This window comes from Coffea arabica, chromosome 8e (genome assembly GCF_036785885.1).
Source record: "Coffea arabica cultivar ET-39 chromosome 8e, Coffea Arabica ET-39 HiFi, whole genome shotgun sequence".
NCBI lineage: Eukaryota > Viridiplantae > Streptophyta > Magnoliopsida > Gentianales > Rubiaceae > Coffea > Coffea arabica.
Window position 1 is genome coordinate 572,384 of NC_092324.1, and position 13,547 is coordinate 585,930.

The 13,547-nt window shown below is 35.0% G+C and overlaps 3 protein-coding genes and 1 non-coding gene across 8 annotated transcripts; 3 read left to right on the forward strand and 1 right to left on the reverse strand.

Annotated features, from left to right (window-relative positions):
* The first annotated feature begins 4,035 nt into the window (after positions 1 to 4,035).
* Positions 4,036 to 7,032, forward strand: LOC113703266 (SPX domain-containing protein 2-like). Its single transcript, XM_072061719.1, has 3 exons — positions 4,036 to 4,541; positions 4,937 to 5,063; positions 6,431 to 7,032. The coding sequence occupies exons 1-3, from the start codon at positions 4,209 to 4,211 to the stop codon at positions 6,802 to 6,804; spliced, it is 834 nt and encodes a 277-aa protein (XP_071917820.1). The 5' UTR covers positions 4,036 to 4,208; the 3' UTR covers positions 6,805 to 7,032.
* Positions 7,033 to 7,518: 486 nt separating this feature from the next.
* Positions 7,519 to 7,591, forward strand: TRNAR-CCU (transfer RNA arginine (anticodon CCU)). Its single transcript has one exon. It is a non-coding gene; the product is annotated as a tRNA-Arg (tRNA).
* A 269-nt stretch (positions 7,592 to 7,860) lies between these two features.
* On the forward strand, positions 7,861 to 8,808 carry LOC113703509 (probable carboxylesterase 17). Its single transcript, XM_072061993.1, has one exon. The coding sequence runs from the start codon at positions 7,867 to 7,869 to the stop codon at positions 8,797 to 8,799; it is 933 nt and encodes a 310-aa protein (XP_071918094.1). The 5' UTR covers positions 7,861 to 7,866; the 3' UTR covers positions 8,800 to 8,808.
* Positions 8,809 to 9,056: 248 nt separating this feature from the next.
* LOC113703753 (protein BUNDLE SHEATH DEFECTIVE 2, chloroplastic-like) lies at positions 9,057 to 11,358 on the reverse strand. Of its 5 annotated transcripts, none has more exons than XR_011820101.1 (5): positions 10,776 to 11,355; positions 10,605 to 10,675; positions 10,249 to 10,385; positions 9,732 to 9,828; positions 9,057 to 9,469 (listed from the first exon to the last, which is right to left on the reverse strand). XR_011820101.1 is itself a non-coding variant. In XM_072061995.1 (5 exons), exons 1-4 carry the CDS (start codon positions 10,957 to 10,959, stop codon positions 9,728 to 9,730), a joined length of 435 nt encoding a protein of 144 aa, XP_071918096.1. In that variant the 5' UTR covers positions 10,960 to 11,358; the 3' UTR covers positions 9,057 to 9,469; positions 9,725 to 9,727. The 5 variants fall into 5 exon arrangements, 2 of the variants coding, with proteins under 2 accessions (XP_071918096.1, XP_071918095.1); XR_011820100.1 differs by having other exon boundaries at positions 10,249 to 10,456; XR_011820102.1 differs by having other exon boundaries at positions 10,249 to 10,352; positions 10,776 to 11,354.
* Between the last annotated feature and the right edge of the window lie 2,189 nt (positions 11,359 to 13,547).

Sequence of the window (13,547 nt, forward strand, 5' to 3'; positions counted from 1 at the left end):
CAAATGATTTTTTTTTTTTTATGTTTGGTTAAAATTTTACTATAACTTATTATAAAAGTTGTAGAAATTTTTTATAAGATGTAAAACTTTTTTTCTTCTTTTTCCTTTTCCTTTTCTTTTTCTTTTTCTTTTTCTTTTTCTTTTCCCTTTTCTTTCTTTTTCCTTTTCTTTCCTCTCCTCTTGTTTTCTCTCACCTCACAACGCTGGTGCCAAAACCTCTGCCGGCGACAAGCGCTACAGTGTTTTTTCTTCTCTCTCCCCCCCTCTTTCCTCCTCCCTCCCTTCCACTCCCCCATCGCTCTCCTCTCCTCCCTACCAGATTTGGTCACACAAAGGGGGAGGCAAGGGAGAGGGGTGGCGGGTCTGGTCACACAGAGAGGGAGAGGGAAGGCGGCGAGGGAGGGAGAGGGAGAAGAGAGAGGGAGGAGGAAGGAGAAGAAGGAGAGGGAGAAAAGGAAAAGAGAGAAAGAGAGAGAGAAGCTACTTTTGGCTGCCAGGTTGTCAATGCTGAAAAAGGTAAAAATGGTGGTTGCTTGAGTTGAGGAAGGAAGAAGAAGAAAGGAAAAGAAGGGAATTTTTATTTTTTTTTTTTTTGGGTATTTTGAAAGTTATGAACAATTTTATTTTAGATTATTGTAGATGAAGTTGTTTAAAAAATAAATGGCTCCGTTTGGATTAGCTGTTTTTTGGGATGTTTTTAAATAATTTTATTGTACCAGAGTTTTTACAATATATTTTGAGATATTTTTAGAAAATATTTTGAAATATTTAAGAGTTGAAGAGTTTTTAGAATATATTTTGAGATATTTTTTAAATATTAAAAAAATTTAAACTATTTTTTAGAGTAGCTTTTAGAGTAATTTTTAAAATTTTTTATAATATTTGAAAAACTAATTTTTTGAAAAATTGATAAATCCAAATAGAGTAAATAGAAGAAAAACTAGGCAAAAAACTTGCCTTCCAAAGGGTCATGTGAAGATTCCTTTTTTTTTCTTTTTTGTAATTTCTTTTGGTTAAATTCAAACAGGAAGAAATGAAGAAGCGTAGGCCATCCACGAAATATGAAAATAAACGAACCAAAATGTCAACGGACAAACCAAGAAGAACTAATAGCCGTTTAGATTGCTATTTTCTGAAATTTGTTATAATATATACGGTAAATATTTTCTATTTGGACTGCTATTTTCTGAAATTTTTTATAATATATACGGTAAACAGACAAACCAATAAGAATTATTAGCCGGTTTGGATTTCTATTTTTTAGAGCTTCTGTATAAAAATGTACTGCAGTGATTTGACATAGGTGAGATAAAAGGTGATTGAAATATACATTTATGGAGATTGTAATTTTTTTTTTTTAAATGGCCATCCAAATTCCAAACTCACCGGGGAATCAATACTAAACGTCAAACATGTACTCAAATTAGTCAAGATGGATTAACTTTACTAACGGTGAATGCATAATAAACGTTAAACATGTACTCAAAATAGCCATGACGGATTAATTTACTGATTTACCAGTAGTGGTACATAAAAATTTTTAGGAAAAAAGGGCAATCCAAACTCCCCAGAAAATCCATAACAAATGCCAAACATGTACTAAAATTAGTCCGGATGGATTAATTTACTTACCACAAAATCCTTGATGAACGTCAAACATGTATTCAAATTAGCCATGATGGATTACGGACAATGGTAATATCGCTTAATGGATTTATGGGACACTCTTTGAACATTGATGAAATTCTTAGAAATTGCACATCCCTTGCCTTTCCATGCCAAGTCGAGGAATTTGATCCACACATTCGCAAACTTAATTTTGATTTTGTTAAACAAATTGTGCTTAGACAATTTCAAGTAAGTTTTATAATAAAATATTCTTTCATCTAAATAAAAAGAAACGAAATGTGTTTGAGATGTATTTGGATTTGTTAAATTCCCAATCCAAACGGAACATTTGTCTGCATTATGTGCAATGCAAAAAATTTAGAAGCATACACAAATTAAGGGGTGACAGAAAAAACCACATTAAAAAATAAAAGCAAAAAAATAATTATATTCATTTATGTCTTTAGGCGAATTTCTCAAAATAATGTGAAAACAAGAAAACATCACAAAAGTGGTGTTGCTTGCGGTTAGATTCCACTTTAAGGGTCGCCGCAAATGGTCGATGAGGCTTCATAAAAAATTGATTTAAATTTCATATATTTTTTGCCGGAACTATTTTCTTTTTTGAAAATGCTTTGATGTGCGGCGAAACTCTTTTTTGAAAAATGAATCGCCGCTGATTTGAGGTGCGGCGAACCTTTTATTTATTTTGTTTTTATTTCTAAAAAGGACACTTAACTTTAGATCCTAAACCTGTAATCCCTAACTCTAAAACATAAGCCCTAACCCTAAAAGCCTAAAATCTAATTTACCTACAAAAATTGTGCTAATTTCATAAACGGTGATTAATCATCCTATAAAAATTCGTTCAGGTTCCGATTGAAAATATAAAATTAATTTAAAATGAAATATGCGCAGGTCATCATTTTTTGAAATATTTGGTATCAATGTTAATTTGAATAATGATACATAATGCAATATTCAACGATAAATAGGTATAATAATTAAATAAAAACGTCAATGAAAATTAAACAAGAGGCTTGACAAGAAAATTCTTGAAATTTGAATATTACCCACCAATGTTCCCTTTGCCCTTTATCACGCGGAGTGGTTAAACAACCCCATTCCAAAGTACCCTCCGCGTGGTACATTTTGCTGCAGCTGTAGCTATTTGCACCTCCAATGGAGTGTCTGCACGCCTCCAGAATTTTGGCTCTCGCCATCATCAATCGAGGGATTTACCTAACGATAAGTGCGAGCCAAAAGGTGGACCCCTCGATTAGATGTGCAACATTTCAAATGAAAAAACACACAGCTTTAAAAAGTTTTTTGTCGAATTTATCTACTACAAATTTTTAAAAAATTCTAGTTACAGTAATCTCAAAAAACATTTGAAAGTTTTTAAACTATATATTTTAAAATATTCAAAAAAAAATTTCAAAAAATTTTTTTAAAAATTTTTACAGTAAGATACAATAAAATTTTAGATAAATACCCAAAAAAATCACTTGTCAAATGGGGCCTCATTTGAGGCTAAAGATTTAAAAAATATTTTTTAGCACTTTAGATCCAGGTTTTGGGCGCACATCTGTGCGGCTTTAAGAATAGGTTTTAAGAATTAAAATAGGTTTTAAGAATTAAAATCTAGGGGTTTTATAAAAAAAACCCATAGCCTCAAATATCATTTGATGCTGATTAAAAAATAATTTTTTCCAGTACTTTAGATCACAATCGTTGATCAACGGTAAAGAGCTTTAACTGCAAATTTAATGTGCAACAATTGAAAAAGAAAAAAAATTCAACCTTCACTGCAAATTTAATTTGCGTCTATAGAATAAATAAAAAAAAAATTTCAGTTACTTTAAATTACGACTGTTGATCAAATGTATATCAACGATCCAGCAGCTTTAGCCGCAAATTAGATTTGCATCTAAAAAAAATTCAACCAAAAATAAAATATAAATCGAATTTTTTGTGTGCCACACATTTGAAGTGCAGCGAAGCATTTTAAAAAAAAAAAAGGAGTTTCGATAGAAAAAAAATATGATATTTAAATCAATTTTTTATGAAGCCTCATTCAACATTTGCGGTGAAACTCCTTTTATTTTTGTAAAAAGGGAAAAAATAAAAAATCATTACTGCATAAAAAAATATGAAATTTAAATTAATTTTTAAAAATATGAAATTTATCAATATGAATTTTTTTAAATCAATTTTGCAGCGACTCTTAAAGTGGAATCCAACCGCAAGTAACATCACTTTTATATTAAACATGTGTTATATATCTAATGGTGATAGTGTGTATACTGTTAGTATATATAAGATTAATCCATCCTTGTTTTCACATTATTCCTAGAAAATCTCCGTCTTTATCCTCTCTGGATATTCCCTTGCTCTCAAATATTCCCCTGATTAACCGAAGTTCAGATTCTTCAGAATATCTCCTCAACCACATGTCTCCCACCCATGGCCCCCCACCATATATACCCCTCCCTCCTTCCCTATCATTTCTCCTCCCAGTTTCAACTTCGCCACTCACTGTAAAATTTGTTCTTCTGAAGGTGGTTTGAGGGGAGTGGTGATCAAGATCAGGGAGAAACATGAAGTTCTGGAAGATCCTTAGTAGTTTAATAGAAGAGACACTGCCTGATTGGCAAGACAAGTTTTTGTCTTACAAGGCTTTGAAAAAGCAGCTGAAATTGATATATCCCAAACAAGAACTCATCGATGATGATCATAATACCTACAGCAGTAACAATGATGATTGTGTTAGGCCCAGCAAACGGTTGAGATTGGAAGTTTATGATGATAAGGGCGGTGATTATGAGGTCTCCAAGGAGGTCACAGATTTTGTGAAGCTGTTGGAAGAGGAGATTGAAAAGTTTAATGCTTTCTTTGTTGATAAAGAAGAAGAATACATTATCAGATTAAAGGTATTCTATTTCTTTTCCGTTTTCATTTATGTCTTCCAATTTGATGCACTTTTTCCCCTGAATATTTGATATCTATTTGATGTATGTATAGATATTTGATTATCTGTTGTGATTGGCATACATGCATTCATGCGTTTGTAGGCGTTCTACATTTTTTTTGGATGAAAATTCTCATTTTTTATTGTCCGTTTAATCACGCATTTATGCAGCCAATGGCAGGTACACATAGGATGTGACCCCACTTTTGTAAATCTTGTTCTTTTATTTTCTTGTGTTGATCTGAAGTTTTCGAGTAATGCTGATCAAAATTGTTTTTGTGGGAAATGATTTTTCTGGAATCCTGAGGTGGGATTTTCTGGTTAGATAATGGGTTTGTCTTGGTTTCTTGAACACAGGTATTGCAAGATAGGTTAGAAGAGGCTGATGGTTCGAATGGTGATCTGATGAATGTAGGCAGACAGATAGTTGATTTTCATGGAGAGATGGTCCTATTGGAGAATTACAGTGCTCTTAACTACACTGGTATTTGCCTCTTGTCTATTTCTTACTCCTTGTTGATCTATTTTATAAAGTGGCGAATGATATGGTGCCTTTTTGACAATTAAGTTCAGTGAATTATTTGGTTTCGGATGATGACATGATAATGATAAACATCGCTACTCAAGGAGGAAATCTTATTATTGCATTCCAATGTTATGATAAGTTGTTCGTCTCTTGTCTGTGTTACCCTCTGTCATTCTAAAGTATTTGGGATCCCTGCATAGGTTCAGTCTTTCTTAATAAAGTTTAATTCTAATGCTATTTATATATCTGTACTGAGCACTTTTTTAAATGCTGAACTCTTAGAAGTAGCTTCTGCTGAAAAAGGGATAAGAAACAACAGTTGTTTAGCCTCATTGTTTGCTTTAGGTTGGAGTGGCAGATTAGTTTTTTCTTTATTATGAGCAAGCAATCAGTACGAGATATCTATCAAACGAAATCAGAACTGGGCTCCCCACTGTTTGGTCTTCATACCGCTGGGGATCTTGTGTTCCATTTCCAGTACATTTCAAGGAACTTCAGTACATAATTATAGCCGCTGACCCATTATAATTAGCAGAATTATTAGTGAGCACGTCTTTTAAATTGATACATTTGCCTATTGATGTGAAATGCCAATATGAGTAGGTGCTACAAAAGGTAGCAAGATGTGGAAGTCCTTTTAATGAAACCATTCTCAGTAATGACTTCTGAAAAAAATAACAAGAATTTTTTGGTTAATTCTAGAATGTTTTAGTTATTACATGACCAACAAAGGTGAACCTTGGTGTTTTTTTTAGCAATACATTACATACAACATTTCCAGAATGTATGATGCTGGATATTGGAAAGATATGCATCAAACATTTCAAACTGGAGGAGCTACCTGTACATCTTATTATGCAAACATACGATTACTGGAGTATGTGATGTTGTCCTAAATGGGGCACTCCCTCAGTGATTCTATGCAATTACTTACATGTGACTGGAGTTCCAATTAAATTTACTCTATATCACATGTGATGCGTTTGAAAGCATTCAACATCTCTGGGTATGAGTTAAAACCTAAAATCTCCATCTGCATCTCTTGTGCTGGTTAGATTTCTATAAGCTCGTATTATCAAGTCCAGGATCTGGCACCAGGCTTTGGTGATCCATTATTTTACCGGAGATTAGTTTGAACTAAGACTTTGAAACTTCTTTAGTGTATAGATTTGCTTGATAAATGACAAGATGTGAATTATCTATTCACTGGAGGCACAGTTGTTTAGGATGCTAGTTTCATAATCATGGTACCATGTGTTATGATCTGATTGGGATGTCAGTGATCTTTAATGATTGAAATCTAATGTCAACTTTGATTAATGCAGGACTGGTGAAGATTTTGAAGAAATATGACAAGCGAAGTGGTGCTCTAATTCGCTTGCCCTTCATCCAAAAGGTTTTGGGACAGCCATTCTTTAGGATTGATGTTCTAAATCAGCTAGTAAAGCAGTGTGAAAGAATGCTTGATTACGTTTTCTCCCTTAGTGAAATTTCTTCCCAATCTGAAGCAATCGAAGGCTGCGAAACCAACACTGCAACTGAAACTGAAGAAAGATCTCTCAAAGTTCCCCAAGAACTTGCGGAAATCGAATACATGGAAAACATGTACATGAAACTTGCTTCCTCGGCGTTGCGGGTCTTGAAGGAGATTCACAGTGGAAGTTCTACTGTAAACATGTTTTCTTTGCCACCTTTATAAAGCAACCAGTTGGGGTTACTTTGAGGGAGAACTCCTGTAGTAGAGGAAGCAGCAAAGCAATAGTTTTATGTTATATCTTCTTCTATTTCCTCTTTGCCCGTATATGTAGTTCGGAAGCTGTAGGTGGTCCACTGTTGATGAAACTTGCAGTATTGTACAGATAGATAGTGTCGTTGTTGTAAGACAGGATATTTGGGTTAATGCACTGCTCCGCTTCCTGTTATGCAATGCATTGGTGTGGTTTTTTTTTTTTTTTGTCTTTTTTGGATTCTTGGATGCATGAGCATTATCCAAAAATATGTTACACTTAATTCTGTACTTACTTCAAAGTGGCTAATCAACTTTAAGCAAAATCTGATTACTTTCAAAAGAAGTGTTCATTGTACACTATTTTACAAGTAGCTGACTTCTTCGTCAACCTACTGGTTCTTTAGGAAATTCGGGATGCGTATTCTGATTATTTCCGTTCGGATTGGTCATTTTTTCGAAAATAAGTTTTTAAATATACTATTACAGTAATACACAATAATTCAAAAAAATTTCATCCATATAATATATCAAATATTTCAAAAAATTTTTATTATATACACCGATACAGTAAAATTTTTCAAAAACACCTTAAAAAACAGTTAATCTAAACGAATTAGTTCATTGTGGCATTCGGTAACTTTCAGTTCTTTTTCCTATGGAAAATGCGATTGGCCACCAATCGAAGCGCCTGTAGCTCAGTGGATAGAGCGTCTGTTTCCTAAGCAGAAAGTCGTAGGTTCGACCCCTACCTGGCGCGCCTGGTTATCTCTGCCCAAGGATATCTTGTGGCTGTTATTTTGCTGCATTACTTTTTCATCTGGTACTACCGCTTATCAGAAAGTGAACAAGGAATGCATCATTTCATGATCAACCTACCCTATAACCTCCACGGGCAGTCAATTTCTATTTTTTCATTCTTTTCACACATCTTTGGCCTTTTATCTTCCTCTTTTTGCTATCCCTATTTAACGCCTTGTAGTATTTGACATTGTCAAGCACAACTTTTGTGTGGATATACCACCCTGCCAGAAAATGTCTATTGTGGATGAATCACCAGGTTACATGCAAGTTCTTTCTGATGGTTCTGTGAAGCGATTTGCACCAGAAACTGCTACTGCATCAACTGAATCATCTAATGGATACAAATCCAGGGATGTGGTAATTGACTCATCAAAACCCACCACAGCAAGAATATTTCTTCCTGATGTTTCTGAATCAGTAGCTGGCCAGCTCCCAGTTTTGGTGTACTTTCATGGTGGTGGATTCTGCATTGGCTCAACTACATGGCTGGGGTACCATCATTTCCTGGGAGATCTGTCAGCCGTATCTAAATCAATTGTCCTTTCTGTAGACTATCGCCTTGCTCCAGAAAATAAGCTCCCCATAGCTTATGATGATTGTTATAGCTCACTAGAATGGCTAAGCAACAATGCAAGTTCTGAACCATGGCTTGAAAAGGCTGATCTTTTACGTGTTTTTCTCTCCGGTGACAGTGCTGGAGGCAACATAGTCCACCAGGTTGCTGTCAAAGTGATCAAGGACAAATTTTCTCGTGTCAGAATCAAAGGATTGATCCCAATCCATCCTTACTTTGGGAGCGAAAAGAGGACCGAACTAGAAATGGCTGAAGAATCAGCAGGCCATGTGCAATCAAATGACATGTTCTGGAGACTAAGCTTGCCAGTTGGAGAGAACCGCGACTACCTTGGATGCAACTTTGAGAAAACAGAACTTTCTGGAAGTGAATGGGATCAATTTCCTCGAGTGCTGGTCTTTGTCGCAGGCTTAGACTTTCTGAAAGAAAGGGGAGTCATGTATGCAGATTTTTTGCACAAGAAAGGTGTTCAAAAAGTGAGCCTGATCGAAGCTGAAGGGGAGTCTCACGTCTATCATGTATTTCATCCCAAATCAGAGGCCGCTACATTGCTTCAGAAGCAAATGAGTGACTTTATGCATAGCTTTTAGAGTCTCATAAAGCTAGAATATTCGTCAAGTCTTCTGAGCCGCATAAAAATGTTATGATGAAGACATTCATGTTAGCAATCACAGGTTGCGTGCTAAACTGAATCAGGCTCTCGAATTTTTAGCAGTTAAATAAAGATTGTTTTAGCGTCCATAGATTCTCGATCCTGAAACATTTGCTGCCAAGAAAGCAAAAGTTTGCAAGCACAATACGCAATCGATGCCCCCAAGTGAACTAGAATCTTAACACTACGTAGATATACTTTCTCAAACTCTTGACAGAACAAGAGAATTATCACCATTTGTACGAGGGTCCCTTTCGGAACGTTCTTCAATTCTTCTTCTTCTTGAAAACATAACACAGGCATACATGACTCTGTGATAATTGATAAAGAAAAGTAGCCAGCCACCTATCCCTGCACTAAATAATTACATGACCTGAATTTATCCCTTTAATCTTCTCCTTTGCATTCTAGAACATGTTCAAGCAGACAAGGACAGTATATATTGCAGATAATGGACTCACAAGGCACTTAATCTGCTATGAGCATATTTTGCATTGTGCCCTTGTATATTGGATATAAGCTTCCAATTTCAAGTGTCAGACGAGGTCATGAAGCCTCCAATGAAGCCAGCTCCATTGCAATTTCCACATAGCATATTCTTCTTTCCCCTACACAAGAAAAGCACCATCAGGCTGCATGCAGCCAATAACTTGTCCCAAAGGAGAGGACAGGTGAACGCAACCTTACAAAAGATGAATTTCCTGCTTTTTTTTTTTTTTTTTACACTACACAAATACTTCTTGAATTCGATAGAAACAAAATTTTCATATCCAACTACATATTCGTTTTTGATTGTAACAAATCATCAAAGTTAGGGAAGATGGCATTATGATCTGAGGCACAGATACTGCTGAAAACATAACTCGTTACCCGCAAAGCCAACAAGAATCACCAGCTTTAAACTTCCCGTTGAAATAATCAGCAGAGTTCACCCCATTACCCTTGCACTGGGAGCAGGGAACTGCACCTGAAAATCAACACTAAACTAATTGAATGGTGAGAGTTGCTATGTTTTTTCTCCCTTTTTTTTGGGTAAATTATGTTCTTTTATCAAAATTAATTTGCAAATTTCACCAATGATCTTTGACAGTTGCGCGTTGGAAAATCAACAGGAATTCTTCTACTGAAAACTCTCTCTCTGCTGCCATTCGTTCAGATATATCTAATTTGTCTTACCTTAAATATTTACATGTAATTGGGATTATATGAATTGCTAATATGCTACAGCATTCAGGATTTTCTGTGCTAGTAAGAGAACTTGTATGACCTATTGACCTCAGGCATTCCTAAAGCTCAAAAAAAAATTTTTTTTTTTTCCCCTCAGAAGACTCAAAATGTTCTTATCTAATATAGAAAAGTTCTTAAGGCCTCAACAACAAAAACTAACCATTTCCATTACAGTCTGCACATAATAGACTATTTGGTTTTCTTCTTGGTTCATCACTTGAACGCTTTGAGGCTGAAGCCTATGCATCCAGATGAAAGAAGTATCTCCTCAGATAAAAGGGCAACATACATCAAGTCCTGAAATCAGGTGATAGAAAATATGCAGCAGTACTTGCAGCTAGCTACTGCATGGTGTAATTTGCATGGTTCTGGTAGATAAGAAAAGAAAACAAAAGAAGGGTTTTTACAAGCATAGCCAGTGATGGGTACAAAGCAAGAATTGAAGCCTGGTTTTGCCTGATGTTGACATTATTGAGACTTAGAAGAGCGGTGCTGTGTAAAAAAACTAACACTGACCTTAACCTTCAGAAAGCAGAATTTGCCTCCTGTGAGAATCTTCTGACTGCATAAATTGTTGGTACGAGAACCTGAGTCATAAGATGAGATAGCACATGTTAAGGATTGGAGGACCAGAGTGCAGAGAAATGAGCTTTTCTGCAAACATAAACAACAGGGAGGAAACCAAACTTTGCTTTTGTGTGGATGTAAAGCAGCTAATTGGTTGAGGAGAACAGGGGGTTGCAGCTATTGACGTGGTGAAAGAGGAAGAGAGGCTGATTGATATTTCTTCCCCAGTGGTTATGAACCTCCAATGGCAATAGGGAAATTCAGGACACCGGATATTTTGATTATATTCATACCTCATCCCCATGTGGAGTTAAAATGTCAGTAGCGCAGGGAAGGATCACCCATCAGGACTAGATATTTTTTGATAAAAAATGAGCCAGAAATTCCGCTTCTTTTTATCCTTTTCTAAGTCACAAACAAAACAAAAAGGTAAAGGAAAAATCAATTCTAGCCCTGTGAATTAAACAGACAAAATTAAATTTTCTTCATCCTGTGACACATATTTTTTCTCCTATTATCTTTTTGCTTTCTGAATAGAATGTTTACAAGAGAAAGACTCGAATACATAATACAAATCCTATCAATTTATATATAATGTTCGAGCTATTGAAAGCAGCGGAAAGACGAAACCCCATTCCAATGCTAAATTCCAAGTTTCTTCAAGTTTTCTTCCTATACTAGCACGACATGCTGGACCTCATCAACAATAGCACCCAGAATAGTAATACTAACAGCGGTAGCTGGCCGAGAAGATTGAAGAGAACCGCATTGCCAGCTTTCCAAATGTGATACACCGTGACAGAAAAAGACAAGGAAGGCCCTTAAATTTATGAGCAAAAGATTTTCCAACCCAATGATGAGTCCCACCCACTACGCCTCTTCTTCCAAATCGTACTGGCCCTTAAAAGTAAGGCACGTTGGGATGGCAACGGGCGGTCACCCGCCCCGCGGGGGCTAATGTATGAGGGGGTTGGGTGGGACGGGGATGGGGGGCCCGCTTAAAAATGGGGCGGGGTGGGGGAGTGTATCCCGCCCCGTCACCCGTTTTAAAAAAATAAATATATATAATATATAATATATAATTATATATATAATATATAATTTAATTAGTTACAAACTTATGATAATGATATTATTAGTTATATGTATTATATAATGTCTATTAGTATATATAATATAATTGATATTATTAATTATACTAATAATTATATATGTGTACTAATATAAATTATTAATTGGTTATACTAAATTTACTAATATATTTATACTAAATCCCTAATTACACTTAATACAATAACATTTTTTTCTTAAAAAAAGCACAAGCACAATAATGAATTAGTGATTGTATTTGTGCCAAAAGTGAAAACTTGACTACTTTAGTTATATTTATTTCATCATGTTGGATTGTATTCAAATAATTTTTATAAGTTTCAATTGTAAAATTACAATGAATAATAATTTGATGAAGTGTTGATATTTTAGTACTTGATTATTTGCTAAAATTTAACCATAATAAAATTATATAACAATTTTTTATTAGTCCCGCGGGGGCACCCGTAGGGGAAGCGGGGCGGGGCGGGGCGGGGGGAGCGGGGGATGGGGGATGGGGCGGGGGTGGGGGTGGGGGCAGGGAGAGTTTGTAGGCAGTGGGGTGGGGGATGGGTCCCCCGCCCCAACCCCGCCCCGTTGCCATCCCTAGGCACATATGTGAGTAGACATAAGTATACTTTTTTACCAGCATTATCATATTCTACCGGGAAAGAGAGTCTGAAGAGACTGTATAAGGAGCTAACAAGTTTATTAATCCAATTAAATCAAAGGGGTGCTCTGACGCTACTTTTGAATTTTTTTTCACTGCATGTGAGATTTGAACCTCTGACCTATAATTTAAAGAGGAACTTAAATCCCTTTTTGAGGGTCACTGAGCTTTGGCTCAGTGGTTAATAGGAAAGAAGGTTTTCAAACGAAGGGAAACTATAAGTTAGAACATCGGCAAGTTACAAAGGACTTTTTAATATTTAATCATATTATTTATAACAGTGTTTGGATAGGTGAATTATTTCACATAATTTTTCGTTTACACCATAAACACATTTTTCAACCCATTTTTTTATATTTTTAATTATCTTTTTATTTCATATACATCATATCACAAAAAAGTGCTACAGTATTTATTTCAAATAATCTGTATCCAAACTCATATTTCACATACAATCGTTAGTTTAGATAGTTGTTGTTCAATTTTCAATTTAGTTAAAATCACGGGATACTAAAATGTAGATTTTTGAACTATAAGGGGTTAAGTTGAACATTTGACAAATTACAAGGGGTTTTTTTAGTATTTAACCCAAATATAATCAATGAAGGCACTTGTTCAATTGTTTAAATTTCTTCCTCTTTTAGTTCAATTTGTGGTATCTCTTTTATCATTCTTTCAAGTTTTAGGGGTGCGTTTGATAAAATTGAAATATGAAAATTGAAATCTAAATCCATTAAATTAGTGAATTGTTAAATACTAAATTTGATATATTTGAGTGCATATTACATTAAATGATCAATGAATAGCCTATAATTTATTTTTGGAGCAAAATTTATTTAGAAAATTCAGTGTTACTTAATGAATTCAGATATTCTAGTTTTGGTTATCAAATGCGTTTGAATATGTTAAGGTCTGAACATATTAAGTTTAAGTGTTGAACTAAATTATCAAACATGACCCATTTAATTAATATTTGAACCCATTTAGTTTCATATTCTCACTTGCCATCGTGCAAGGGGAAAAAAAGGACGCAAATGCGACATACAAGTTACTAAAATGAAGAAAGAAATCCCAACTACACAAAGAGTATTATGTTATCTCATCTTAATTATAACTGGTTCCTTATTGATGGT